Source organism: Rissa tridactyla, chromosome 12, assembly GCF_028500815.1.
Source record: "Rissa tridactyla isolate bRisTri1 chromosome 12, bRisTri1.patW.cur.20221130, whole genome shotgun sequence".
Lineage (NCBI taxonomy): Eukaryota > Metazoa > Chordata > Aves > Charadriiformes > Laridae > Rissa > Rissa tridactyla.
The window spans coordinates 13,954,763-13,982,337 of NC_071477.1; the positions used below are offsets into that span (position 1 = coordinate 13,954,763).

Below are 27,575 nucleotides of genomic sequence, written 5' to 3' on the forward strand. Positions count from 1 at the left end.
TGAAAAGGAAAAAAAAAATTCTACAAAATACCATTAAGTACTGAGTAACACTCTGATCTGCGTGCTCTCGATAAATAATTTGTGTTTCCACAGGGTTTTCTGGGGATATGAACCCTTCTATAGAAAGGGTTGCTAAACATTGGAACAGGCTGCCCTGGAAAGTAGCTGAATCATCATCCCTGAAGGTATTTAAAAGACGGGCAGATGTGGTGCTGAGGGACATGGGTTTAGTGGTGGTTTGGGCAGTGTTATGTTGATGGTTGGACCTGATGAACTTAAAGGTCCCTCCGAACCTAGACAATTCTATGATTCTATAGAAAGGAAATGCTCCTTCCTTCTCTAGTTGTCTACAGCCCTTCTCTGACCACAAGCAAGTTTAACCTGGCTTGTCTTCTGGCTGTTAATTAATAAAGACAATTACTTTTAAATTGCAAATATCCATTTCCATCATTACTTAAAATTACCTCAAATACAAACAGTTATTAATTTTTTTTTTTTAAAACAAAAAGTACTTTATAAACAGGCAGAAGACATACAATTAAATAAACATGGAGCATGGACTTAACACAAACTAGTAATTTCTCCTGGGCATTTTGAGCATATTATTTTATCCAAATATTTAAAAAGGGTTTATTGATTTCTCACTGTTCCACTAATTACACATTTTTAATTTTTCCCCACCTAATTTACTTTCTGCCTAGACTCCGTCATGCAGTTTGCTTTCAGCTCTCAGTATTTGTAGCGCAGTTCAGTGATGATAAATACCATATGTTGAAGTAGAAGTTATTCAAATCCTTTGCGACATTTAGAATGTGCTAAGATATTATGACCTTTGAAAAGCACCATGAATGAGAAAATCAGGTTGCAGAATGGGAAAAATGACTGTTTTTTCCTTGGGAAAACAACTGCAGTTGATAGAGGCATGCCCTTCAAGAAAAAAATTAAATCCTTTACTGCTGCAAACTGGCCAGGCTCCAAGAAAGCCAAAAGAGATAAGAGACATATTGAAACCACCATTGTGAGAATCTATCCTGTTGGTTAAGACATAAATTTAAAAATGAGCAAGAAAAAAAAAAATAAGCTGTAAAACAAAACCTCCATACAACCAGAAAAGCCCACAAAGCTTCATTTAGTTTCAAGTTTAGCATAAAGATACAATGCTGCCTTTGTTATTTGCAAAGATCACAAAGTAAGCACAAATCATCAACATTTCTCAAGTGCAGTTCTTTCTTTGCTAATGGGATTTATGACCTCATCCTAAATGGTAAACCTCAAGCGGCAAACAGACACAACAAAGATTGTGGTAAGATTGCCCAATGACAGCAAACAGCCCATCTCTTCCCTAAAAATTATTCTGAAGACTCACGCTTTAATCCCAGATTTCACCAAAGGCAGTACTTTACCAAACTAAAAGTTTATGAACTCTACCTTTCCTAACAGCACTTCTTACTGGAAGAAGAAACAGACCACAGTAATGAGCCCTCCATGAGGCCAGTCTGCAAATTACTCTTCACAACACACTTTTGGAGGTGAAATGAAAACACACTGAAAGAATAAAAGGCATTCCAAACCTGGGCGGCTTCCCAAAAATAAAACTGGTGTGGAAGAGCTTTAATTTTTACCACAGACAGGGCCAAAGCGAGCATACAAATTCCTTCTGGAAGGGATACTTATCCTATTACTGTTATTGTACTGGTGAACAGCAGTCCTTCATCCTAGGGTTGAGGTGCAGCAGGACAACTACATGCCATAGAACTACTTTATGTTAATGACACAGCTCTAGATAATGGTAGCCATCCCTCACATTTGTCAACATTATTAAGAAAAAAAAAAGTCACCTGACATAGGATATTTAGAATTTCTTCCTACCGTAGAACAATCCTCCACTGGAGAGACAACTAATAAAGAAACATTTATGTTGGATATTGCACAGTATTTTCTCAAAGCGAAGTCAACTTAATCCGTGAGAGTAACCTGTGAGAAATGATGGAATACTTGCCACTGGAGTCATTTCAAGGGAATTGCTAAAATATTCAAACATACAATGGGTGAGTCAGGACAAACAGATGCAAAAGGAGGGACATTCCCACCACTAGTGTCAACAAAGAACAGTGTCAGACAGTATTGTTTTTTCTCTGCTTTCAAATATTACCAGACAATTTTACAGTGTAGTAATTGCATTCTTGTGTATAGATGTCAAAAACAACCTGGGAATCTAAAGCACATGTTCTGGGAAAACTGACAGTTTCATGAGCAGAAATAACGCTTGAATATCTTACTTTTTGCCTGCAAGAATTAGTTTGGGAACATGTTAAAAAAAAAGTAAAGTTTTTTTTAAATAAAAGAATCAATATTTATGACTGTGTTCTATTTACTATCTATCAAGATACTTATATTAATTCCTATCCACCAAGAAAAACAACTATCACTCCTTCAGGACAAAGCGGTATCTTCACAGCCTGAAAAACATCATCTGTACAAGTGAAGCGTTGAAAAATTTGACATATAAACAATAAGCATCTAGACAAGCTAATGAGCAGAATGTCTCTTAGTCAAACTAGCACCAAAAATCCACAAAATACTCCTCCACTTCAGGAAGAACACTCAGACTAGCCAAATGTAATGTTTAGGATATACAGAATGTACCAAAAGCATTGTTTGGACTATGACTGCAGTCTAAATGCTTGCTTAAAGTATAATTAAAGCAGTCAGTTAAAAAGGTAACAGAGACAAGAAAAACACAATAGTACCATATACAATACCATGTTTGCTGAAGTAAACTCATACAAAAAGGAAACTCGGTTTCAGTTCTTGCCTTCAGCCCTACTGTATATTATTTTTGTCACTAGTACGGTGTTGCACAGCACATTTCCTTAATAAAGAAACGTAAGCAACAAACTAAGTTCTGCAGTTGGGAAAGGCTGAGTAAAACAACAGGACTAAGGCACATACTGGAGCACTGTCACTGCTAAGTGAACCCATAATCACTGAAGAGCTGGGTCTGATGAGTAGTACAGCTGGAAATTAACTTCAGGCAATAAAGTTTCAGTTTTAATTTCGTTCATCTTAAATTAAACGGAGTACATTTCTCTAGAAACTTTTATTCTACCAGAGAATGAATCCTTCTGTAGCCTTTTCAGGAAGACTACAATCAGTTGTTACAGAAGTCCACTGTTTAGCACTGCAGATGCTGCGCAAGTCTCAAAACATCTGGAGTGTTTATAAAAGTATATTTGCAGAAGAACCTTTTTGACTGGGATGCCTGTGTCTTCAGAAGAGTTTCTACTAAGAAAATGTAAAGAATGCTACACCTCTAGAACTACTACACAGAAACTTTTGGGGAAAGGTCCAGTTTAACAGCACCATGAAAGCAATGCTCATTTTTCAGCATAACTTCAGTCTTTATCCCCTCTGCAGCCTGGATTTTCATTAATGATCCAAGCAGCCACATGGGTCTTCAAATCTCCACTCTCCAACACTATTCCAATTGAGAAGATTTTAGATGTATAAAACACTTTTGCAAAGAAAGTCTGGGAAATTTTTATGGAATAAAAGGCTGGTGGAAAGCCACTTCCCTCTACCCCCCCACATTGAGAGTTACAGCTTAGCTAATGTTTTAAAAGTACTCAGAGCATTTACCCTACTCTTCTCCTTGAAAGTCTCTATTTGATGTATTTCTCTTTATTCCAAGGAACTGTGATTAATGTGCATAACCCTCTCCCACTTCTAGTTCACAATGCCTTGTTCTTAAATGTATCACCAGCTCAGATATTCCTGTAGCATCTGCCCATTTTATTCCCAGCAGAACATCTTTATAATTCAATAAGGCTCCCTGTTAATCGCTTTTCCCACCTCTATTTTCTAAAGGTTATTAAACCTATATTTTTCCAACCTCCCTTAATACTTTTAGATCCTTAGGACCCCAGACCATTCCAGTACGACCTTTGCTGCATCCTCATCTCTTTTCTAACAGCTTTTCTATAATAGGGTGAGTTCCGCTCAATGCGGTCACCCCAGCAGCCCTGAAGAGACAGCCAGAATTTTCACTCATCCTGCTCATTCATTCCAGAATCTGTTTGCTTTTTATTGGGCTTTTAATGCTACCGAGCAATGCATTAAAGCATCGGCTTTATCTTTTATAACCTTTTTTTCTATTACCGCCTCTTTTTTCTTTTTTTAAACTGCATGATTACTTACATTCCCCTTGTTTTCAGCTTTTACAGCTTCATTGCCTTACATTTATCTAGAACTCCCAAATCATATATTGTCCTAACCTCTAGGCTGGAACAAGTTCTCATCTATTTTATTCCTTTGATTATAAATAACCTTTACTCAAAACCTTAACTCTATTTTCAGCATCTTGCTACAGACTTCCCAGTCACATCTTTGTAAAAAAATTCCACAGGCCAATTCTAGGAGTTACAATTTTGACAATTTGCTATATAGCAAAGAGATAAAACACATGCTTAAGCCCAGCTCACACACCCATTTCAGATCTTCAATGGATTCCTCCTCTGTAAATATTTCTAATTAGTTTCTTTGATGTATACAAGTGTCAGCCTTCATTCCAGAGGATGATGCAATTCCTTCCCCTACTTCAGATTATGCTCATTGTTCTTTTATCACCACTTTTACACGAGAACTAGTCCACTGTTTATTTCTATTGCCTACTCAATCCAACTAGATTCAAGAATAAATTCAACAGCTGATTCCCTCTTGCATTTAGTATCTCACTCTACATCTGGATAAGTAGAGAATATAGAGGAAGAGTACAACCTTTTCACACCTTCCAATATCCTGTTTTAGAATTTCGATCTGCATCTTTGAACATCTCTATCCTGTTATCAAATAACTGATTGTGATATAGGAAACCTGTCAGTGGCCTCTTACAATTATATATAGAAATTACATTAGAATTATTCAGTATCTTATCGCACATACTTAAAATAGTCTATGACTACAAATAAATACTGTATACGTAACATTCTCCAAAGTACCTAAGAGAGACAAAGAAAGCATACTAATAGGACATACATTTCAAAACACTGAGTCATCTGTGAAAATGGGATTTAAGTACCTGTATCCCTTAAGCACTTGCTGAAAGTTCTCTATAAATTTCTATTATGATATTTTTAAATTGATAAAGAAAAAATTCTCATAACTGCCTCAAAATATTAAATAAACCTGTCGATTACATTCTGCATATTCAGCACTAGAATGCAAGATTAAAAAAAAAAATCAAATGTTTATCATCAGCCTTTTAATAATTTCCAATATACAAGATGGAACAAAATTTCTTTTCAGCTGGTGTGGAAGTCCATCTTATTTATCATCTCCTGTTCCTCACCATAGGTCCAAGCAAATGTTAAACCTACCATTAAAAGAAATAATTAAGGGTGGAAGATAGAAACAGAATGCTTTTATTTAAGATTTCTCCCATTCAAGATTTCTTTTGCAAACTTATAAATAACAATCAAGTGGACTTTGGCAGATAAAGAAGAAATATATTTCATCTCTCTGATAGATGACAGGTATCTCAGAGATGGTAAGATTTCTCTGGAGTGATAGCTACAAAAATTTGGGGTTGATGCCCAGGTTACTCCAACAAATGAGAGTTTTGCTAGTTCCTCAAAAGAAACAAGATTAGATGAACTATGCAGACAAGTTCTCCTATTTCAGGAGCTATATTTTTCTCTTCCTTTTTTTTGCTTGACAGTCTGTCTTCTAGCAAGACACTGAAAGGAAGCTGAGAATTGCTCATCACCTTGAATAATAGGTGGCAATGCTTGTTTTAAACGTTCCCTTGCCAGACGTGGGTCCCAAAATTTTCAGAGATTATTTCCTTGAGTAGAACAAGAAACTCAATACAGTTACCCCTAGCAATCAATGGAGATAGTGGAAGCTTTTCTTAGAAAGATAAAAAAAAAAGAAAAAAAAAAAAGGGTAATTGAAATAGCAAACCTAGATCTATGCAACAAAACTCCTCCTCTCTCAGACATTTTCAGAATAACAATCACCTGATATCACCTTGCTCTTCAAATATCTTCTCAGGAGTTGTACCAGGACATGAAAAGTGAGTGTACAAACCAGAACAGATGTAGTGAGTTTTACAAATTGGAAAAATCATCCTGAAAGCATTGCAATTAATCAGTCCTGATCACTTATTTTTCACTTTGCAGTCCAAACCTCAAACTGATCACAGAGCAACTATGAAAGGCAGAATGATTCTGTGGAGGCAGCAACTTTCTTCCATGTTTTCCTGATCCAGCTGGCTGACTTTGTTGCAGAGAAATTATACAAGAATCCCCAAGATTTTGTATTTCAGAAATCGGTATTCACATTTAAAAAAATACACATTACCCTCCTCATTATCAAAAAACGATTTTGTACAAAATAAAAATAAAATTGTTCTGCATCTTCCAATTTAGTACAAGAGCAGTATCCCCTGTCTGAAGGGGGGAGAGATATCAAACTGTCTAACTTGTACTCTAGGGTTATATCTCTAAATACAATTTTTAAAAAAAGCTCCAAATCCAGAGAAATATAGTAAATAGGGCATTTAAAGGGAAATAATGTAGATTGCCTGAATGGGAAAACACGTCATATAGTCTCCTGTAACGTACTGGACCATTAATGCTCCATAAAGACAAGCAGCAAGCCAGGTCCCTCCTGCACATCTGTGCCACTGTGCTGTCCCCAGAAGGATTCCATTGCATTTCCAATATACAAGAAACAGTACGTGACTTTAGCAACCAGTTAAAAAGCAAACAAGTCTTTAAATGTCAAACCACAGTAATCACAAATGCTTTTTAAAAAAAAAAAAAAAAAAACCAAACTCCAAAAACTGGGGAGTATTGCAAATGAGAGACTAATTCAGGATAATTGCCATCTGGTTTAACATTTGAAAGCTGTGCCTCCTGCATCCAAGGCTCATGTTGTTTTCAGGGGAGACATCTCATTTGGGCAGGAAAGAAAAACAACTGGGTGACAGTCACAGCAGTTAACGCAACTGGGCTCAGGGGCTTTAAATGCTAGTAACAACTACTGGGATTAAAAAGAGGAAGTGCTGGATTTAGAGTTTAATGGGTGACCTACGTAGTTTCAGATTTCTGACACCACTTAAGGGAGAAGAAGCCTCTGCAAAAAGCAGTACTACTTCCATTTCACTCTCTCCTGCCCCACTTTTTCCTCAAGACGACTAGCAGATGAACTAAGGGAAAATGAAGCAAATTTACAACAGAGCCAGCTTGCAAAGTACTGCAGGATCATTTCAAAATCATCAGAGAAACGTCAAATCATATTACTCTTACAACAGCAAGAGAGGTAGACCTGGCACACAGTTATCGAGGGCAACTTCCTTTAACATCTTGTTCCTTCTAGGTTCATCTGCTCTTTTACGTTGATTTAACTTCAGAAAAAGTATTTCAGCAAAAAACCCCACAACTGTCAACTTGTTTTTACTAGAGAAGCAACCAGTCTTGCAGTACAAAATATTTACTTATTCATTCCCAAATAGAATTGGTTACAGGGAAATGATTTAAGCCTCAGTGAACCAGTAAGCATCATTTGTGATCTTTTTCCATACTCTGTCTAATCCTTTATTGTTTATTCAGCTTGTGATACTTTCTGTTTATCTACTGATATGTTTAGAGGCTCCTGTTGTGGTTTGTTAAACACCCTGTAACTGGGTTACTGCTGGCATCAGCAGGGCTCTGCCTCACTGAATCCACAGGCTCATGTATCCAAATCTGCCTATTCACTCGGGTCACAAAGCCGACACCTTTTCTATTTGTATGTGAAACTTAGAAATGCCTAAAGGAACCCACACATCAGACACTTGTTTTAGCCTTTACTTCCACGATTCAATCTCCATTCAATATGTTTTTCTACAGAATTCAACAGAATCAAACAGACCTCATTGTACAGATTAGTAAATTATCCACGCGCCGCCAGCGAGGATATACCAGAGTGCAGAGAAGGAAAACTGCAGGAACTACTGCCCTGATTCAGCCCCTGCTCACGCGGTGCGGTTACAGTCACACTCATCGTCCTCTCCCCACTCCCAGCTCAGGTGGACGGGGCTCTGAAATAAAACCCATCATTACAGAGACACTAATTTCCCTTGTACATACAGAGGATTAGATTCTTGTCACACTTTATGTATTTCCTTTTTTCTTTAATACTTGTTTATACCTTACAAATGGTATACTGATATTACAGGCTAATAGCCCATGCAACTCAATAATACACCCGTAAAGTCCAAAAAAGGAAAAAAAAAAGCTCAAGCTTTTCAGATTTTGCTCTCAGGACATTAGGAGGAAACCTTTTGTGCTTAAGGCTCCGCAGAAGTAGGTTCTGATCCCAACTCTTAAACAATTTTTTGACAGGGATGCTGACAATTTGCAAAAGGTGCGTTACTTACTTTCTTACCTCAGTTACCAGCTACAAAGGAATGATGTATATTTCTCATTTGCTTGCTTTTAATTGGCCTATATTAGTAATGAGACCTTAAACAGGAAACTGATTCCTGTCTCTCAAAAACTTCATTTCAATAAACTAGAAAAATCATCCTAACCTTTCATTCCCTCTTAAGTATTAAGGAGCATTAGGAGGCCCTTGTACTATGCCAAAACCCTCAAAAGTTTCTTCTCTTTAGTTCACATGAGTTTGCCTTTAGAATGCCTAAGTCAAGGGTTCCCCAGTTCTGTTCAGCAACAGAGGACCTGCTGAAAACCCCAGCTTCCTTTTTGGTCTGGTTTCCCTCCCCCAGAAATAAAGAAATTGGTGGGACTGCCCAGTCTCATCTTGATGTATAGAACTGGGATACACAGAGACTCTAAACCACACTGCGTAGACAAAGTTTGTGTTTGATGGTACATCTTCTGTAATACAGATGCTGTGATTAAAACTCTTGGGCTCTTTATCTATGTAGGTGGTATGCTGGACATACTGAGCCGTACCACAGGTACTTTCCTATACATATCAAATGCATAACATTTAACTCTAAGAGTAATAACTGTGACAAGTACAAATATATTTTGCATCAAAACTCAAACAGCCTCAAAAAACATTCCTGAATGACCTATCACATTTGTTCTCAGATTCTGAAGATTTTTTTTTTTCAAATTTGTCTTGTGAAACTTAAATCAGGTTCCCAGCTTTGAACTGGAGTGGGGGAGATCCAGCTGCATTTGCTGCTGAAAGGAGTGTCTTCCTTAAATGCTCATCACTATAAACCTTAATTTCAAGGTAAAAATCTTCTTCATAATCTTAGACTACACACCTGCGAAGAGATCACATGCTGTCTCCAGGACAGGTCATTACACAATAAAATTTCATGGCAGTAAAGAAAGAAAGGAACCAGGAGTCATCCCAGTAGGTGAGCTGCTGCCCTACTAGGTAGCAAGCAGCTGAATGAGACAACTAAGTCTGATTCTGTTCATTTAGTTTGTGTGAGACTGAGTTTTGATAAGGCAGCAATATGGGGACACATGCAGAATCTGCAGCAGCCCATAGTCCCTTTGTTCAATTGATTTAAATCATTCCTTTTTAGTATTTCCTGGTGCTGAAACCGTGAGGGCACAGGTGCCAATGGGGCTCTGTTCAACTGCACCCAGCAAGAGAGAATTGCTCCCAAACACATTCTGCTCCGCCAAAATCTCACTTAAGGTCTTCAGAACACATTTTTTATCTAAAGCACGGGGCTCACAGGGTGAACGGTCTACAAAGCTACAAAGCACAGGAGAAAAATCTAGTTCCCCATGGAAGAAACCAACAAATTTACAACTAAACAATTACTTGTAGTATATTTCTCCTAATCTCTCAACACACAAATGTTTTCAGTGACTTGAGGCAGATTGTTACACTGGTAAGAGATATAAACTGTCAGGAAACGACAAAAGGCAATTAGTAAATCCCTATCTCTTTTGTAATCACTGATGAAATTTCCATTTTTTTTATCCCCTACTGCTCATTCCCCCAAACAAGCAAGACATCACCTTGAAAATGAATGCAATTAATTATATTAGCAGAAGCTTTTAAAACAGAATGGTTTCTCATTTACAGTCCTGGCAGAAATTCAATAAGATTGCACTACTGTAATGTTGATTGACTGCTGTTGCAGTTATACCAGTATCTTGGAAAAAAAAATAAATTAATGTTATTTATGGGATTTTTAGAGCTAAGTACTTTGAACTGTTAAATATTCTGAAGTAAAGCTGCAGTGAAAAGACTAAGGAAAAGATAGTTTCCTGTGTGTTTACTGAAACTGGAATAATTTCCTTCACTTCTGCAACAAACTCTCCATTTACTTTTAGCTAATCAAAAATTAGCTTACATGCCTGTACTAATTACTAAAGATGTCTATCAAACCTACAGTTTTCACCCATGCACCTGAACTTACCATTTGTAAAAACATTATTTTTTCCAGTGATGTAAATAGCAAGGAAAAAACATAGATTGATGTTTGAATCTCATGTTGCAGGATGAGGTAATGGCAGAAAAAAACAATTGCAAATTGCGTACACATTCTACAGCCCTACAGATCATTCTACTGCAGAATTATACCATAGATGCACAAGAAGTCTCAGCCTGATGGACATGGCACAAAAGGGAAGAGCTACTATTGCTTAACTCAAACAAGGAGCCACTTACACAGTCAGCGTATTTCCAGTAGTAAATGTATCTGAACTGAATGAAAAGACTTAAGTCCATGCCTAAAAACACCTATTAAATAAAGTATGGAATAGGCTCTAAGGTTGATAGGGTTTTATCACTTTCTGTAAGTTAAAGCAGATGTATGGGAGCACACGCATCAAATACACAGCATAGATCTGTGCTTGTAGAAAATTTGCCATAGCCCACTGAATTCTGTATGGGTTATTAAGTTACACATTTATGACCCTGATGCATGCTTCTCAGATTTCATATCTGAACTTAATTTAAAAAAAACTTTAAATATATTTATCATCAAGTGAGATAATACTTACTGCCTTTACTTTTGGAATAATGAAAAAGCATTCAGGAAATGCAGGTGAGAGGATTAAGGCAGCTACCTGAAGAGGAAAAAAAAAAAAAAAAAAAAAAAAAAAAAAAGCTAAGCGTAGAGAGCTGTAGGGTGACTAGTGTTGGTCACGTTCCTTTAATTAAAAGTAATAGGGGAGAATCCTTAGGTTGATTTCAATTTGAGCAAAAAGTTAATTTCAGCTAGAAGTGATAGTGGCTTCTCCTTTTCCACAAAAGATGGAGACTGAGTGGAGTCCTTATGAAGGACTTGATACAATGCTTTGCTTTTAATATGGAAGTTATGAACTTTTTATTTCCAAGAGAGGATGTTGATGATTCATCTATTTCTTAAGTTCTCAGACAAAGGGAAATACAAATGTAAAGAAACAGCTGATAGAATAAAAAAAAAAAATAATTCTCAGTATTGCCTGTATCAGAAAGGCTCTCACAGAGCAGTATGTCTCAATCCAAACAAGAATTTCTGAGCAGTTCACATATGTCTTTGAGCCAATACCAAGATTCTAACTAAATATTTTGATCTCTTTGCTTAGAGAGATGTCTAAGAGGAATAAATATAACCTAGACACTCATGTGATGTATGAAGCTTAGCATTGGGACAGACTAGATGTGAAGCTGTAGTCTGGACCTGTGCTTGCCAGGATTCTCAAAACAGGTGATGAGAAAGTCAGTTATCCAATTTAAACCACATGTATGAAATCGTAATATCTTTAAGATTAGATAATAAAGAGAAAGTCAAGCTTTTTGTCCTAACAGACTGCAAATTTGCAAAAATAGATGTGAAGACAGAAGGAAGTCCGGAATGCAGGCACTGAGACAGACTAAAGATACCAACTCCACACATTCGTAACCTCCCAACACGGGTAAGCAGTTTTAATGTACTGTCCGCCATGACCCCCACTCAGTGTTATCCCATAGGTTACTGGTTCTCACCTGTGTCTTATTCAGGTGGCAGTACAGGGCAGCAATGATGTCTCTCAAGCACTATAACACGGACTGTTCTCTTGGAACAGTCTTGGACTTCTGCTGTACATCTAAGAATATACGACAGAATTCCTGTATCTTAACCCCTGGTTAGTTTTATTTTTCTGAAAATAGGCATATGTCTGCCAAGCAGCCTGGACCACTGCTGCACGTAAGATCAAGAAATGCAGAGAGCCATTGCAAGCTACTTATTCCACAGATGCTAGCTTAGCCTGATGAGCTCATCAGCAAGCTAAGATGGTAATCACTACAAAGCTCCAAGTTTTTCGAAAATACATATGACTTTTGTATTATTGTACATGGCTAAATAACTTGTCTACCAACACTATGCACCTTGTAGTACATCTCTATAGATCTCATGGGACACCAGATCTCACACTGGGGATGCACAGGAGGGATGGAAGCAGAGATGGCAACCTCCAGTCAAGGGAAGGTTTAGGAGGTCTGAGGCACTGCCTCCAGGACAAAAGTGGAAGACTGCCGTAAGAGTGATAGACATGAAACCACATCTTAACATACTTAACGTAACTTACTGGCAAACTTACACCACCTGGAAACTGCAGATTTAAGAATACAACAAATTCACCTCAGGGGAATATTAGTTTACGAGCCCTGAGGCTATAAATTGTATTGGTTTTGGTTTTCAAGGGAGTTTGTCACAGTCTAGAGGTAAATTCAGTATGACCACTGAAGCTCCAGAGATGCTTCCTTATCTTATCTGTTAGAAATTCAAATATTTGGGGAGAAAAAGGCTTCCTCTACAAACACAGGACTGGAGCACACACTTTTTCCTCTTCTAACAAATGAACAGTTTGAATAGAAGAGATTATGTTTAAAGTTTAAAAAAATAAAAAAGTATCAAAATAGACAGCAGTACTGTGATTTCACAAATCAGACCAAATACACCTCCCTCACAGTTCACCCTGCCCAAATACTACAGCATCAGGGACAGAGAAAGTGCTATGTGTAACGGCTCTCACTTATTTTACAGTGAGCTACAGCTCATTTGGAGCAGCACACTAATTTATACAATAAGAGGCAAAAGTTTCAGAAATCTCCCAACAGCACACATTAGCATATACTGCCGAGAGACTTGATAAAGTTCAAAGCTTATCTTGTAGCCTGCACGCTCCATGTTTGCTCAGAGCAGCAGCTGGCCAAGTGATCTCCCTTCTTCTCAAAAAGCAAAATTAAATTAGATTAGATCATCTTCTTTCCCTTGTAGAATTAAGATTGTGCTATGAAAACAAGCAAATTAGCTTTTGAAATCCTGTTTCTCACTTAAAGGCTACAAGGCTGAGGAATACTTTCTCTACCAACTCAGCAGAGCTGCAACAGAGTATGCAAGTCCTGTTTTTCTGGCAGCCTGAAGGGAACAGTTTTACAGATCTGTGCTCACTGGACTTGAGGCTGTGACTGACAGAGAATCCTGAGGCCAAAGAAGAAGGGAACAAACAAGAAAAGGAAATTGACACAAGGTCTTGAGAAAAGACACATGGAAATAGCGTGGTAAGAGCTGCAGGAGCTAACCGTTTTCAAAGCTTCTTAGTCTGTTTCTATGTAAAAACACTTCTGAGTAAAAGAGGAAAGCTTAGTTCCTAGGCAAAATAAGATAAGGAACACAAATGTTGTATGAGAAGAAAAGCTCAGAACATAAAAATGGTAAAAAAAGTAGGGAACAGGATTGTTTGGACTTGAAAGCTGGACTGAAGAACAACAAACATTTATGGATAGCAAATGGGATGGAGGGTGAAGAGTTTTAGTTCAGACATCACAGCGATGCCAGATGCCATATAAAAATCAAACAAATACATAACAGTGAATGAAGTTCAAAGGGGGGGGCCACACAAATGAAATCCTATATTTAAACTCTGGTTTCTAGAGCTGAATCGCTGCACACCAAGCTGCGAGGTCAGTTGGCACAGATGCACTTAAACAAGCTTATAAAAATGTGTCCCCATTAAATTACCATGCTGCAGCAATTAGACACACTCCAGAAGACCATCCTATGCAATCTGTTCTAGATGAACAGCTAATGAGAACTAAGCTAAAACACTTTTTTCTGGTTATGATTCCTCCTTTGAATATTCCCATAACTATGCTGCTAAACAACTTAAACCCATAAAACTGAAAAGGGGAAAGACATTTATCTGCTATGGACAGATGGAGTAGTAAAACTGGCCATGAGAACGCACAGCAATACCCATGGTACATCTTCTCTCAGTCACCCTAGACTGCATTAAATTTAGCAAGAAGTTAATTTAGTTCACAGTTTGGGGTTGGGTTTTTTGGTTGTTGTTGTTGGGGGGGGGGGGATTTGGTTGGGTTTTTTGTGGTTTTTTTTTTTTTGTTTTGGTTTTTTTTAAATACCTTGATTATATCCTACTTAGGCTGGAGGTGAAGGAGAAGGTGATTTGCGTTTTATTGCCAAGATTCTTCACAGCTCAATCTTCACTACTATAACTGGAGCAGATTATAAAATGAAGATGGTATTGTGGGAAAAAGGAAATACAAAAAAGTCTCGTACAAGAAAAACAAGAAAACAAGAAAGGGACTGAGTGAAAGGCAACTTTTGAAGAGTTTATATTTTCATGTGGTATCTGAATGGTGAGTAGCTAAGCCTGAGTTTATGGAGCAGACTGACTCAAGAGAAGGTGTCAGTAACAATTATCCTGTAAAAATGTTAATCACACTGCTTAGAGTTACTAACTTGGGCATTAAAGATGTGTGCTATAGAAGTAAATTAGAAAATGGAAACGCTGCATAAACTTTCAGTACATAAAACATTTGTTTTAAAGCATCTTAAAATTAATCAGAGAACCAGCTCCGCTACTTTGTGGGTTTGAAGATGGGAGGCCACTTACTGCCTCTAAGTTTGTTCTTTCAGCATGTGTCCACACACAGCTTATGCTGCTGTGTGCGCCACAGGCATAGTGGGAAGGATGGGTAAAAACACCCATTGAGATTACAGCCTCACTCAGCCAACATCCATGCCTGACAATAGATGGTCTTTTCAAACATCAAAGGGAAGTGGTCAGATCTTTAGTGTTAAGTACAGTTTTGTTTTAGAAGAATTAGATGAAGCAAGAAGGCTCTTAAGACACCTGAGCTGTGTTGTAGGCTTCCTATTCCGCTTTCCTTAGAATAACCTTCTGATCAACACTGACATTTCCTTCATATTACCTTCATGCCTGCACTGTAAATGAATCCGAAGTAGTATACCAGAAGAAAAAACTGTTTCCACAGCTAGAAATATAAACCCTCTCTATGGTGACAGTGAAGCGTCTCTGTTCTGTTTCCACGAGGCCTACCCAAAGCGTGAAACGCAAGTACTGCAAACAAGGGCTTGACACCTCTCTGTATTTATAGATGTTATACTAATAAAAAGTCAAGTATTTCTCAAGGTAAATGAGGGCCCAAAAGGGCTTGTGTTACAGCCTGAAATGTCTCAATTTCCTGTGAATTCCCTGTGACTTGGCTAGTGCCATTTTTACTGCAGCTGTTCATTCAATTGAGAGTTCACATCAGGAAACATGACAGTAAGAAAAACAGCCGATGACAATTCAGTGAATACAGCTTTTCATTTGAAAAGATCCTCAAACACATACAATTGCTTTATTTTCCTTAATTTTCAACATTCAAACATAATTGCATTTATTTTTTCTAGTCAATACTGAAAACAAATGATAATTTGTAATATTACAACTTTCATCTCAAAGGAATTCAACCACAACAGTTTCCACTCCCGTCTAAAAGAGGTGAATGATACGGAGGAGGTTGGATTGCCTAGGCAGGAGATGCATACGTTATTTTTCCCCATGAGAATATCTGAATATTGTTGCTATCAACTTACTTTTGCACTTGTATAAATGACTTTCAGAAGACAGACTTATTTAAGGCCAGTATTTTTCATGTCCCAAACTACACATGTACTAAATATCTAACACTGGAAATAGCGAATGCTAATATTTCCTAAGCATAAAAAATGAACTCTTCTTTTCCCCCCCACAAATTCCCAATAGCAACAATTCTCAGTGGAACCAGTGAACAGGGGTTGTTATTACCATTCCATCCAAACAATATGTATCCTGCTAACTAAATAGGGAAATATTTGAAAATCGAGACTACGTACACTGCTCATTATGAATCTCCATTCTGTTTATTTTGAAGTTGGTAGAAAGACTTTTCTAGTGAAAGATTTATTTCACTATACGCTGAATCAGGCCTATGGTAAAGAAACAGCATTAGCTAAATAATTCATAACACTGGAATCTTAGATACTGTACAATAGCTTTGTACTCAAATGCTAAGAGTCTGTTAAGTGGCGTGATGGTTTTGTGATAGAAGTAAAAAAAGAAAAAAGTAAGAAAGGAGAAAGACAAGAGTTCACTGGGAAAAACAAGACAAATGGGAAAAAAAGTAGCGCATTAGCCAGACAATCCACCGCAGCATACAGTCTCTGTAGGAGATTATACCCAGTTTCCACTGAATTTAAGGGACTTCAGGAGAATTCTGACTATGTTAAGCAACTGCAAAAAGCTGAAAATTCATACGGACAGAGTTAGCAAGGCTCTGCTATTAAAGCACGAGGGACTGAGCAACAGCCTTAACTACACTTTTTGCCTTTTCTGTACTCTGCCCAGCCTCTAGTCTGAATGCCTATTTAATGCCTCAGTTGCTTTCTTGGATAAATTCTGAAGAGTAATTTGCCTACAATTTTCTCAGCATTTTCTTTTGTAAATCCTTATCTGTCAGCATTTGTCTGTTCATTCATAACTTTCTCCTTCCTTCCTTGTTTCAAACCTGGTCTATCTTGACTTTGTCCATCTGCCCCATGCGGATTTCTCTGGTGATTCTTCTCTTGGAACTTCTGTCAGGTTGGATTTTTCCATCTCTAGTATGCTAACCAACCTTCCAGGATAAAGAAGAAATACCCAATGGAGAGGAGGTTCTGTGACAAATGCCTTAAGCTCTCGCTAGACATACAATATTCCCTAATCCTGTCAATTCCTTCAATATCACTCGAATCTACCTATTCTTCCCGAAACATTTTTTCCCTACTTTAGTCACTGCTTTTCCTCTGTTCCTTAATATCCACTAGTTTCACATGTATCATTTTTAGTATTCCATCTTTGCCAAAAAGACCTTCCCCATCCCTCATTCTACCTATGCACCTTGTTTACTCCTGTTCTTCCTTAAGCATGCTTCTCTTCTTGCTCTGAATTTTCCAATATGAGCAAAGGGGCATTAAATGACCAATCTGACCCTTACTACAAAAAGAATTTCCACAGAAATAAGTATTTAAAACAGAAGATTTTAATCAAAGCTTGTTTTGTATTCTACTCTTGCTTCAGTACAACCATACTGATTTCAACAGAATTTAAACTAGATTTCATCTATTGTAAGAAACCTCTCTTCCTTCTATTCCCCAACTCCAGAAGCTTTAAAAGTTTTTATTGAGAAATGTTTTTCCATTGGTGTGGCTATACAATTCCCTAACTTGGCTCTCAAACAAAAAACAGTTTCAACTCACGCTTGGCATCTGGACAGCATGTCCTAATAGAGCTCAAAATAATAGATTACAAAAAATGCAGACTGTGCTAGGATGCTGAAAGGCATCAGTTCCCGCTAGAGCTAACAGGTGCTCAGAAAAATTAATAGGCTTCAGTACTGAAACCACGGAGGAAAACCACATACGACAATGAATGGCTTTCTTGTCCTTCCTCCTAGAGTGATGCTGAATGATGTTATGGCAGTGCTTTAAAGGTGTCATAGTCTCACTAATGGTGATAATGGAAAGGTCCCGACATTCACAAACAGCTCTGTTTCTGACAGCTTTCACAGAAGAGGATCTGAAATAGACCGACAACAATTCAAATGTACCATTTTAACACATCAAGGTGCAGTAACTACATGTATTCCCTACAGACAGCAATCCCTTCAGGGTCATTAAAAGGCTTTCCTAGAAGTCATTCTTTCGGATTCCTTTGATAACATTTCTTTATACCATTCATGTTCAGAGAAGTCTACACGTCCTTGCTAAGCTTGATTTCAGTACCAAAGTACCATCTACATCTAAGTGGAAGTATGCTTCCGCTAACCTCTCTCAGTGGCATATAAGGAGAAATTCTATCTCACATTTACAATATGAATGACAAAGTATTAAGAACTGAGATGTAGCTTCCCTTCAGCAGAAGGCCTCCAGAGGGGTAAATATTCTTAATTAAATCAACTCTTGCATCTTACATCATGGAATAGCTAGCTAACTACTTAGCTTTTAAGTGTGATCTTAACTTACAGGTCTGAAATTTCACACATACTTAGGTCAAATCCTCCCTCACTATTTCTGTTCCCTCCGGAACTAGTATGCCTAATCACAAAAGAAAGGTTCTACTTGATGTTAGAACACAGCAACATAAGATAGAAAGCAAATATTTGGTAAGAATCACTCTTAAGCCTAATTCCTTTAAGTTGTTACCTTACTGAAATCAGTTCTGTCCAAAAGCAGCAATTGCTTGTGGTCTTCATTGCTGGCTTTCCCTGCCTGAAGAAGCAAAATTACACACTAAGGCAGGTATAATTTAGTTACTGACAACCCAGGCTTTGTATGAGATATTAGTGACAATACATTCCTCTGAGGGACATCTAAATCCTAATGCTGGGCTTTGAGCAGGCATTACGGTCAGTTCTAGTAATGGCTTTTGGGGGCTTTACTGGACAGAGTAAGATAGAGCAATTAAAGGCCATAGTGCAGAAAAAGTTCCCTCTGGTTGCTTGGAAGGTTACATTCCTGCTAAAGCTATATTCATGCATGGGCAAAAATAGCACACTTTCCCTATAGTCTCAACATTCTCATGCATACCCAACTAAAATAAATACAGGAAACTAAGCAATCAACCCCCAAAACTCAGGTTTATGTAAAATAGGGATGAAGTTCTGGAAATGGGGAGGAACAATTTACAACTGCAGCTATAAAAAAGAACCCCAAAAGAGAGACATGAAGCTGTATAGTAAACAGCAAAATAAAAATGCTCTGGGGAAAGTTTCCAGAGATCCCTTTCTGCTTAGACATTAAAAGCTAAGAAATGACTTTGAGTTCATTACTTATCCCCAGACTAATGTATTTACTTGTATGGAAGTGAAAGAGTGAGGAGAAGCATATTTGAGTCATTCTTAGTAATTTCCCCTGCAAAAAATATTTTTTGGAGAAAAATGATATACAGACAGCTGAGCCAAATTTCTTTCTCCCCTCTCAGACAAAACTTGATCATGATTCATCATGTACACAGTTGAATTTTAATTTATTCCTTTAACAAGTTTGTTTGTGTATTTTCTTGTAAGCAAGAATTAATACACTCACAGAAAAATTGTATCACATCACCTTTCAAATTTATAAACGTCGAGTCCAACTCCTGTTGGCATTCATTCTAGCCTGAAGGAAAAAAGACAAATGTCTGACCTATGCACAGAGGTTCTCTCTTCTTTGTAGAGGTTAACGCTTCAAATCAGTAATCTCCTGAACAAAATTAAAGGATCCTGCCCGTCTTCAATGAGGGCACAGATAGACGGTTATCACCTTCCTCAAGGAAAGCTAGTTCTTAATTATTCATTCATGCTGTAACTCCATAGTCCTACTCAACAAAAACAGGAAGGTGACATAGGAAAGCATTTGTCCTATTAGACTAACTTCACTCAGCTCAGTCGAGTCCAAGAAGAATTTAGCCATCTGGTATTCATATATACATCATGTCTATGATGCTCATCCGCTAAATGAGTAGTTCACGAAGCAACACTAATGATGATAACCCTTCTGTTCTTCCAGTGAGAAGCTCAGAGAGCCCTCCAGTTACTGGAACAAAAGAACGCACCCAATTACATGTGGGAGGAGACATAAAGGAGACATCCCTTATGTCTGCTGCAAGAGAACAGAAAAATTCTGCTACAAACTCTCAGTGAGGTGGTGCAGTGCATTCAAGGGAAGTAGCGAGTTGCACACACTAAACGGCTCTTGAGCTGCATTCACTTTATTGGGCCATGCAGACTGACATAAGAAAGCACTCAGAACACATTTGTGCCTTAACCTTGCTAATTATTATCTCAAAATGTCCACCATTAAGAGGATTCAGTACAGACTCCTCCTCCAAGTTCACGAGAGAAGATTATAGAGCAACTAGATCTCTGAAGGGGGTACCAGACTTGACAGTGCTGCAACTGCCATGAACACTAGTGGTGTAGTTAGCAGCCATTTGGTACTAACCTGCCATAGTCTACCGAAGCACCATGAAACAGTTCAAATCCTTCAGCTCAACTGTAAACAGCAGAAGCACAAAGAAAGTACGTGCAACTGGTGCAACACTAGTTGTCTGCCACTTCTTAAGCTTTACAGTAATACACACACAAAATCCATAAAACTACATAACAGTGGCTTTTTCCACAACTGTTTTGCATCTTCCAAGTCATGAGTTAGACATCGAAAGGAAGATGGGCTCTTAGAAAAATGTATCTGTTTCTACCACAAAAACACCTTCGGTGGATAACAGGTCCTGCTTCTCTTGCAGAAAATTTGTGGATTCTGTGGAATAAGGGAGGCAATTTGCACTTGCTACATAACATACAAGCATTGCAACTCCAACTCTATATACCTAAATACTGTAATTCGTTACAAGCATTTTGCTCATCCCTAAATTCATAGTATCTAAATTTCTGTTTCCTAGGCAAATAGGATGTCTTCTTAGAAAGCAATTCAGCAAGAAACAGCAGTGATATGGAGCATGCATACAGATACATATCTATGCATATATAACACACACATACAGAAAGTAAAGTGGCAGTTACACTAAGTGCCAATTTACATACATGACGGGAAGTGAGCAGTCAGGCAGATGGGGCCAGATCTTCAGCCTCTGTGCTAATTGCTCATCTGCTAACTTGGAAGAGGGAAACTTCAGAAAAGCAAATTTGAGATTAACAGTAAATCTAACACCAAGGAATGTTGCTGTAGAAAGGCACGTGGCACGATGGCTTTGTATTCAGAGTAGAATCATATTTAATACAATTAAAGTAATTACTTCAGTCTAGTCAGCCCTGGTTAAGTCTCCATTGGAGTTAATTAGGAAATGATGGTAAAATACTCTGAACATGTAAGTGTTAAATACTTTCATTATTAAATTATTTTTGCAACTGCTGCAAGAGCAGGCAGGTCTATTGTCCTTGGAATGCTGCAATGTTGTAACATGAAAAATAAGGCCAGTACTTCTGTCTGGATAGTTTAAGCACAACACATTTCCTTGTTGTACTAACCAAGTATCTGCCTCAAAAACATAGAAAAGCTCAGGCCCTACTGTACCCCCAAGGAAATAACTTCTGTGATCCAACGCAAAATAAAGGGCCATGTCCATCTCACATCATCTAATACTGGCACACAACGACTGAATATTTACAGAAAAAGAGTAACGAAAACTACGAGATGGAAATAAAGAGAAGCAGAAGCAAACTACTTGCTGTACTTCGGACTTGTATAACAGAATTAAAGTCTTGTGCCCCTCCAGCACTTTCATGCAGAATACTGAATCCCTGCTTGGTAACGCAGCTTTAGGCAAATACCCGAAAAAGATAAGAAAGCAATGATTGAAGGCATAGGGCAGAGGGAAGGAAATGAGACAGTGAATTAAGAAAAGTTAAAAGGATTAGGTCATGTTTAGTCCTGCAAAAAAAAGACTTAACTGCATGCAACTATATAGAAGAGGTTATAAAAAAGAGGAACAACTGATTATTGTCCCTAGTCAAAGATGGAACAAAAAATAATGAAGCCATAAAAAGGAAAATAAAGGACTGAGAATCTTTATAACTCAGAGTGGAACAAGCAGCCCAAAGGCTGCAGAATACTCATCACTGAGGGTATTCAGGCTTAAGTAAACACCCATCTGTTAAAGAATATTTTGTTATAATCACTCCTGCTATTATGCAATGAGGCGGAATGAGAGTCCCACCAAAGTCTGGGAATTGGATACCTACAATTCATTTCTTTCACGTTTTTGAAACATTTATTCAGAACAACAAACATCTGGTTCTTAATCCCCCAATTAACATTGTTTCCAGCCCTAAGGAATTAATCATAGAATTCATGGAAAACAGTTTATTTGCTAGCAATGCAGTAAAAAAAATTGCCTACAAACTTCTACATTGCTAACAATTGTGGCCCCGCCCCCTTTTTTTTTTTTTTTTTTTTTTGACATTTTAATTTGAAAAATAAAGACTAGAAAGTCATCCCTGGGCAGAGACCTTTGCAGCAATGTGTCAGCAGAGAATTACACAGCACTATAGACTCAGGCCCTCATTCATGGTACTGACCTCCTTTGAAGAGCACTCTAAGATCTAACGATGAAAAGTACTGTAAAAAGTGCTAGATATTATCATTAGTATTCAGGAGGACAGAATTCTGTGGCTTGGTTGAATTCAAAGGGACCTGCTGCTACTTATGAAAGCCGATACCGAAGGCTTCTATTTTACCGAAGAAAATAGCTCTGACAGCAATGTTAATGTAGGCTGGCTGGCCAGGGTGGGGGCAGGCCATGCTTTCTGCCAATGCCTCCCAGCAGGCTGTGCTGCAGATTTACTTAGTATCACTGAACCAACCTAATACCTGCTAGCTTTTTGTTTTTACCATTTCCACAATATAGTATTTTAATCTATTTCCAGCTACAAAAATAAGGTAGTGTCTAAAATATCGTCCTGATGAAGAGAATTTGCATTATTGCTTGTGTTCTCAGAACCCTACGCATTCTGGCAGTCTTGTCGTCACTCCTGGTGCTAAGGAGCTTTCCTGGCCACAGCTGGCCACCAGAAGATGCTTATTCCACAAACACCTTTTTGTTACCACCTCTCATGCCCCGTAGCTCAGTAGATTTACACCCTGCTGCTTTCAGCTGCTGCAGAGAAATTATATGGAATGGAAAGCCAGTCACCATCACCAATGTTCTTGTACTCTGGTTTTAAAGATGTCCCTGCTTGTAGGAGTGGAACTTGCTGTTCATCAGTTTATTCAACTGGCTTTGCCACTAGATGAATCTTAAGTAAATATCTATTCTCATAAAACAGATTTTCAATGAGTAACCAATACAAACAACATGCATTATGATTCTACCCAGCAATACAGACTATCAATAATAGCTCTAACGTCTCTGCTAGCTTGGGGCAGTCTAATTGACCACTGTAATTTACTTCAAGGTTAGCATTATTTGGACAGCTCTTGAAAACATGTTTTTGTTACTAGAGCCTTCTGTACACATTTGCTGTGGTCAATCTTTTTCTACCTACTGATTTTGCCTACTGTTCTGTGGGAATAGTCCTAAGACATCAATTAGTAACATGAGGAACTGAGTCATTTCCCCTTATGCTCATTAAAGTCTCTTTAGATAATATTTCTTTACCAGTACCTTCCAAGTCTGCTTTACCTTTGCATCTTTCTACATTAAAGCTTTCTACATTTCTTATTTGATGTCTAACCCTTTATTAAATTTGCAGATGCTCTAACGTCTTTATATGTTTATTAGTGCTACTAGATATCATGGAATAATGTACTAAGGGACAAAACATACACCTATCTGTATTTATTTAGTTTCAGAAAAGATAATTCTGAAAGCCTTGTTAAAAATTACGTTGTAATTTTGGGCCTTGTTTATTTATTTGCTTTACCATGCCATTCCAGACTGTTGTTTGTCTATGGATTTCTGCAGGGTTGCAGTGTACACCAGATGACAACACACCTTCATATGGAGGCCAGGAAGATACTGACAAAGTATTGAACTCATCCAGTCCAAGCCCCGTAAGCCCTCCCATTTATTCCTTACTTTCCAAATTGCATCAAAACTGTGTATATTCCTATTCCTTCAGATCACACTGGGATCAGTTAATTCAAAAATCTGTCATGTCTCTCTCTTACTAGGTCTTTACCAGGGACAGGGAATAGGTCACAACAGGGTAGAAGCAGAGAAACTATAGAGATAAAATTGCCATCATTAAAAACAACAACATCCAGAGTGATGTAATACATTCTCACAGACAAGACCAGAAAACTACAGCTTTCACAATTAACTACTCTGGGGACGTCATAGCCAAATCCCATTCCTAACAAATTCCTATCTAAGCTGTAAATAAATAAAAAAAAAAAAAACCAACAAAACAACTTAACCAACCTTTGATGACAGAGCAACCACAGCTAGGTTGGTATCTTGTGTGCTTGTTTTCTACTGACAAGGAGCATACAGGGATGAAGACTGGGCTATCAATGTCTATGGCAGGGAGCTATTGTTCTATCAGCTCTACACGGATCCTTAACAGGCAGCCAGCAATTACAAGTCTCTTCCTCCAGTAATTAAAGGCCTAAGAATACCTCTTGAACAACATTATATTCTGGTTCTGCCATGTAACTCATGCTTCTCAGAGTGCAATACACCAGAACAAATACTTCTTTTTTAGGACTGAAATCAAAGTCTTAACTGGCTGATCAGGTATGTTTGCTGTTGTGTCCACAGCTTTAACGGGACTTGCACCGCTGTCTGAGGTGGCAAGGAACACAGATAACCTGTGATTTTTAAAAAATTTTTGTGTGCTTTCTTAAAACAAGGTGGTTTTTTTTCCAATGTGAACAAAGCATTCCACAACACTTTATAATAGCTAGAGAACTTATTCCCATATACACCCATATACAATATAATGTTCTTGCAATAAGAAACAAAACTATTGGAAATTACCAATACGGTGAGCTCTTCTGAGGATATTCCAAGTATCACATGGAAGACTATGCTATTATTGGATGTTCTCAATATATGTTAGCATATCTGATATTCTGCTAACTCACTTCACTGAAAAATTTTTCTTGCACAGGAAAATTTTACCGGCTGAAATCCCAGCCTAAGCAAGCACTAGCTACTACAGTTAATTCCTTCGGAATTTTCTTGTCTGTCTTAGAATGAGAACTAAAAGCCGTCAGTTAAGAGGTAAATAGTAATTAGAAGGTCCAATATTCCCAGACATTACAAAACTTTATTTCTTCTGGCCTCTCAAACATGCATCTCCCAAAATAAGACAGCTCTCTGATCCCGAAATGTGCAAAAAGCTGGCCAAACCTTAGAACATTATACTGAAACATCTTCTCTCTGTTAAATGCAGGAATAAAGAATAAAATAGGAATAAGAAGCGTAAAAGGATTCAGCAAGGATATCAAATGGTAAATGTTGCAAAAATCCATCTCGCGCTTATTAATTCGGTTGCCAGATGACTTTTGTGTTTAAAATAATCTTTTTATCATTGAATAAAATCCTACCCCATTGTTGTGGATACCCAGACCCAATACACACCCATATACAACTAACAGCTGATTTTCTCAAAGAACGATACCCCCCACCCTGCTGCTGAGGCTTCTTACTTACCAGTTGGGACAGCAGGATCCATTGTTGGCTTTTCCCAGGTATTGATCTGCTCCCAGGTAAATCCATTGGTTCCCAAGGCCACGCTATAACCACAGTTACTGTAGTGCTCATCAAACGAACAACCACCTAAAAACAAGAAAAATGAGTAAGTTCCTGTATTAATTATTTAGATCTCTTCATGGTAGGTCATTTACTTTAATATTTTGTGCCCAAGTACAAAGGTAAAAGGAAAAATAAAATTAATTTCCCACATATTAGATTTTGGGCAGCAGAGAAGTTATCCAGAAAATGTATTTTAACTTTCCACTCTTTGTATCTTTTGGAAGCCTGTTTTTTCTTTGCTCCACGCTACCGTTTACTAGATCAGTTCCCTTTATTTCAACCTCTTGTCTTTACCTTTTCAAGGACAATTGCACATGATGCGCACATGCAGGAATATTTGCGTTTGGATCCCAGTAAGTGATGCTTAATTACATAAAACTCCAAGTCAGATATTTAAAAAAATAAAAATTAAAAAAAGGAAGAAGGAACACAAATGGTAAAAAAGCATAGCATCACTGTTCCTACCGTGAGCCTTAAATTACACAAGGTTGGGTTACACCTACAGAAATGCAACCTTCCTTTTAATCATCTCTTTTGCATAACAACGTAAAGCTTTGTGTGGCAAATGACCATTCCTCAAGGTCTTGCAAGCCAGTACTTTTGAGTGCAATCCTTTAGCATCTTCACAACAAGAGAAAAAACAAATAGTGGATAGCAACTAGCATTCACACGTTCCAGACTGTTGACTAAGTGATCTTTCCTACTGCAATTCCTGAAATACTTGGAAGTAGTTAACTGTCATAAATAACCTGGCAGCTGCCTGAACACTTGTGAATCGAGGGAAATCCATAAACAGTGGGATGAAATTTTGTATGCCAACGCAGATTTTCAAAACTTGTGTCATGCAGACAAATCAAGCTAGTTTATTCCCTGGTAGGATATTCCTACGCTAGTGTCCCTTACGTTACCTCAGGCACATTCCTCTTCGCATCCACCCAAACTTAGTCTGCCAACCATTTCTCAGTACTGGATCCATTAGATCAGGCAGCCTGGGTCTTTCAGTTAGACCTTAATCCCACCAACAGTGTCTCTGTACTGCTTTGGTTTTCTCTCTTAGGGAAACAAGGATAATTTTTCTCTGCAGATACTAGTCCTCCAAAGTCAACCGGACACATCTAACACTTCAGAGCTGCAAGGACTGAGCAATGCTCAAGGCAACACCAACTTACTCTGCCAGACAAACTGCCAATTGCTCTTGACACTAATCAGAGTTATACACACAGAGATGTTCCTGACTCTCTACTCCTTCCCACAGGCTGCGTTGCTGACACACACACAACAAACAGCTGGTACACGGGTGATCTGTGGTTCCTTTACAATAAGAATTATCCAACACAGGGGACATTGAGGCCTTCTTTAGTTTTCACCTGTATTTTCTACTCTCTAGCTCCCAAGAAAGCCCAAACTTGTCTCAGTTATTATGGACCTCCTCATAAATGACAAACACAAATATATACCATGTCATTAATACATATTAAATCCTTATTCTGTTAAAGGACTTTACATGCACTCCAACCATAGCTGGTTTTCTATGTTGCTCTAAAAAACTTCACATATTATTTCTATTTAAGTATATACCAGAAGGATTTGTTGGATAGAATACCTGACACCCCAAAATCCTCTGTTGCTAAAGAAAAGTTTAAAGACCAATCTTGTTCTATAAAAATAACAATTTAATTTGGTATATTATACATTTTCATTATAAGTTTTTATGACCCTTTCAAACTTGCCTGTCTGTTTCAGTAGAGTCACTGCAAATATTTCTAAAGTGTCATTATTTTACAATATTTTAATAATTATTGCTTTAAATTTACTGTATTTGTGAAGCTTTCCCAGCTGTCAGAATGAGCAGGATTACACTTAAACTGTCTCCCTAATTTTTTTTAATTTAATTTAGGTGAAAGAGTTCAAATTCAAAATATTAAATATGCTCATTAAAATGTCTAAGGGAAAATAAAGGTTTTCTGGATTGTGTGGGAGTATGCAATGCAACTGAAAGTCACCTTTTTCACAGCAACTGGGTATGAGAGACGATAT

At 37.8% G+C, this 27,575-nt stretch overlaps 1 protein-coding gene across 1 annotated transcript in view; it reads right to left on the reverse strand.

Moving 5' to 3' along the window:
• Positions 1-27,575, reverse strand: part of PTPRT (protein tyrosine phosphatase receptor type T) — a 462,729-nt gene that overhangs the window by 310,666 nt on the left and 124,488 nt on the right. Inside the window, exon 2 of the mRNA XM_054218837.1 lies at positions 25,437-25,562. Coding sequence (XP_054074812.1) covers positions 25,437-25,562 — 126 coding nt within the window. The remainder of the gene's footprint in view (positions 1-25,436; positions 25,563-27,575) is intronic.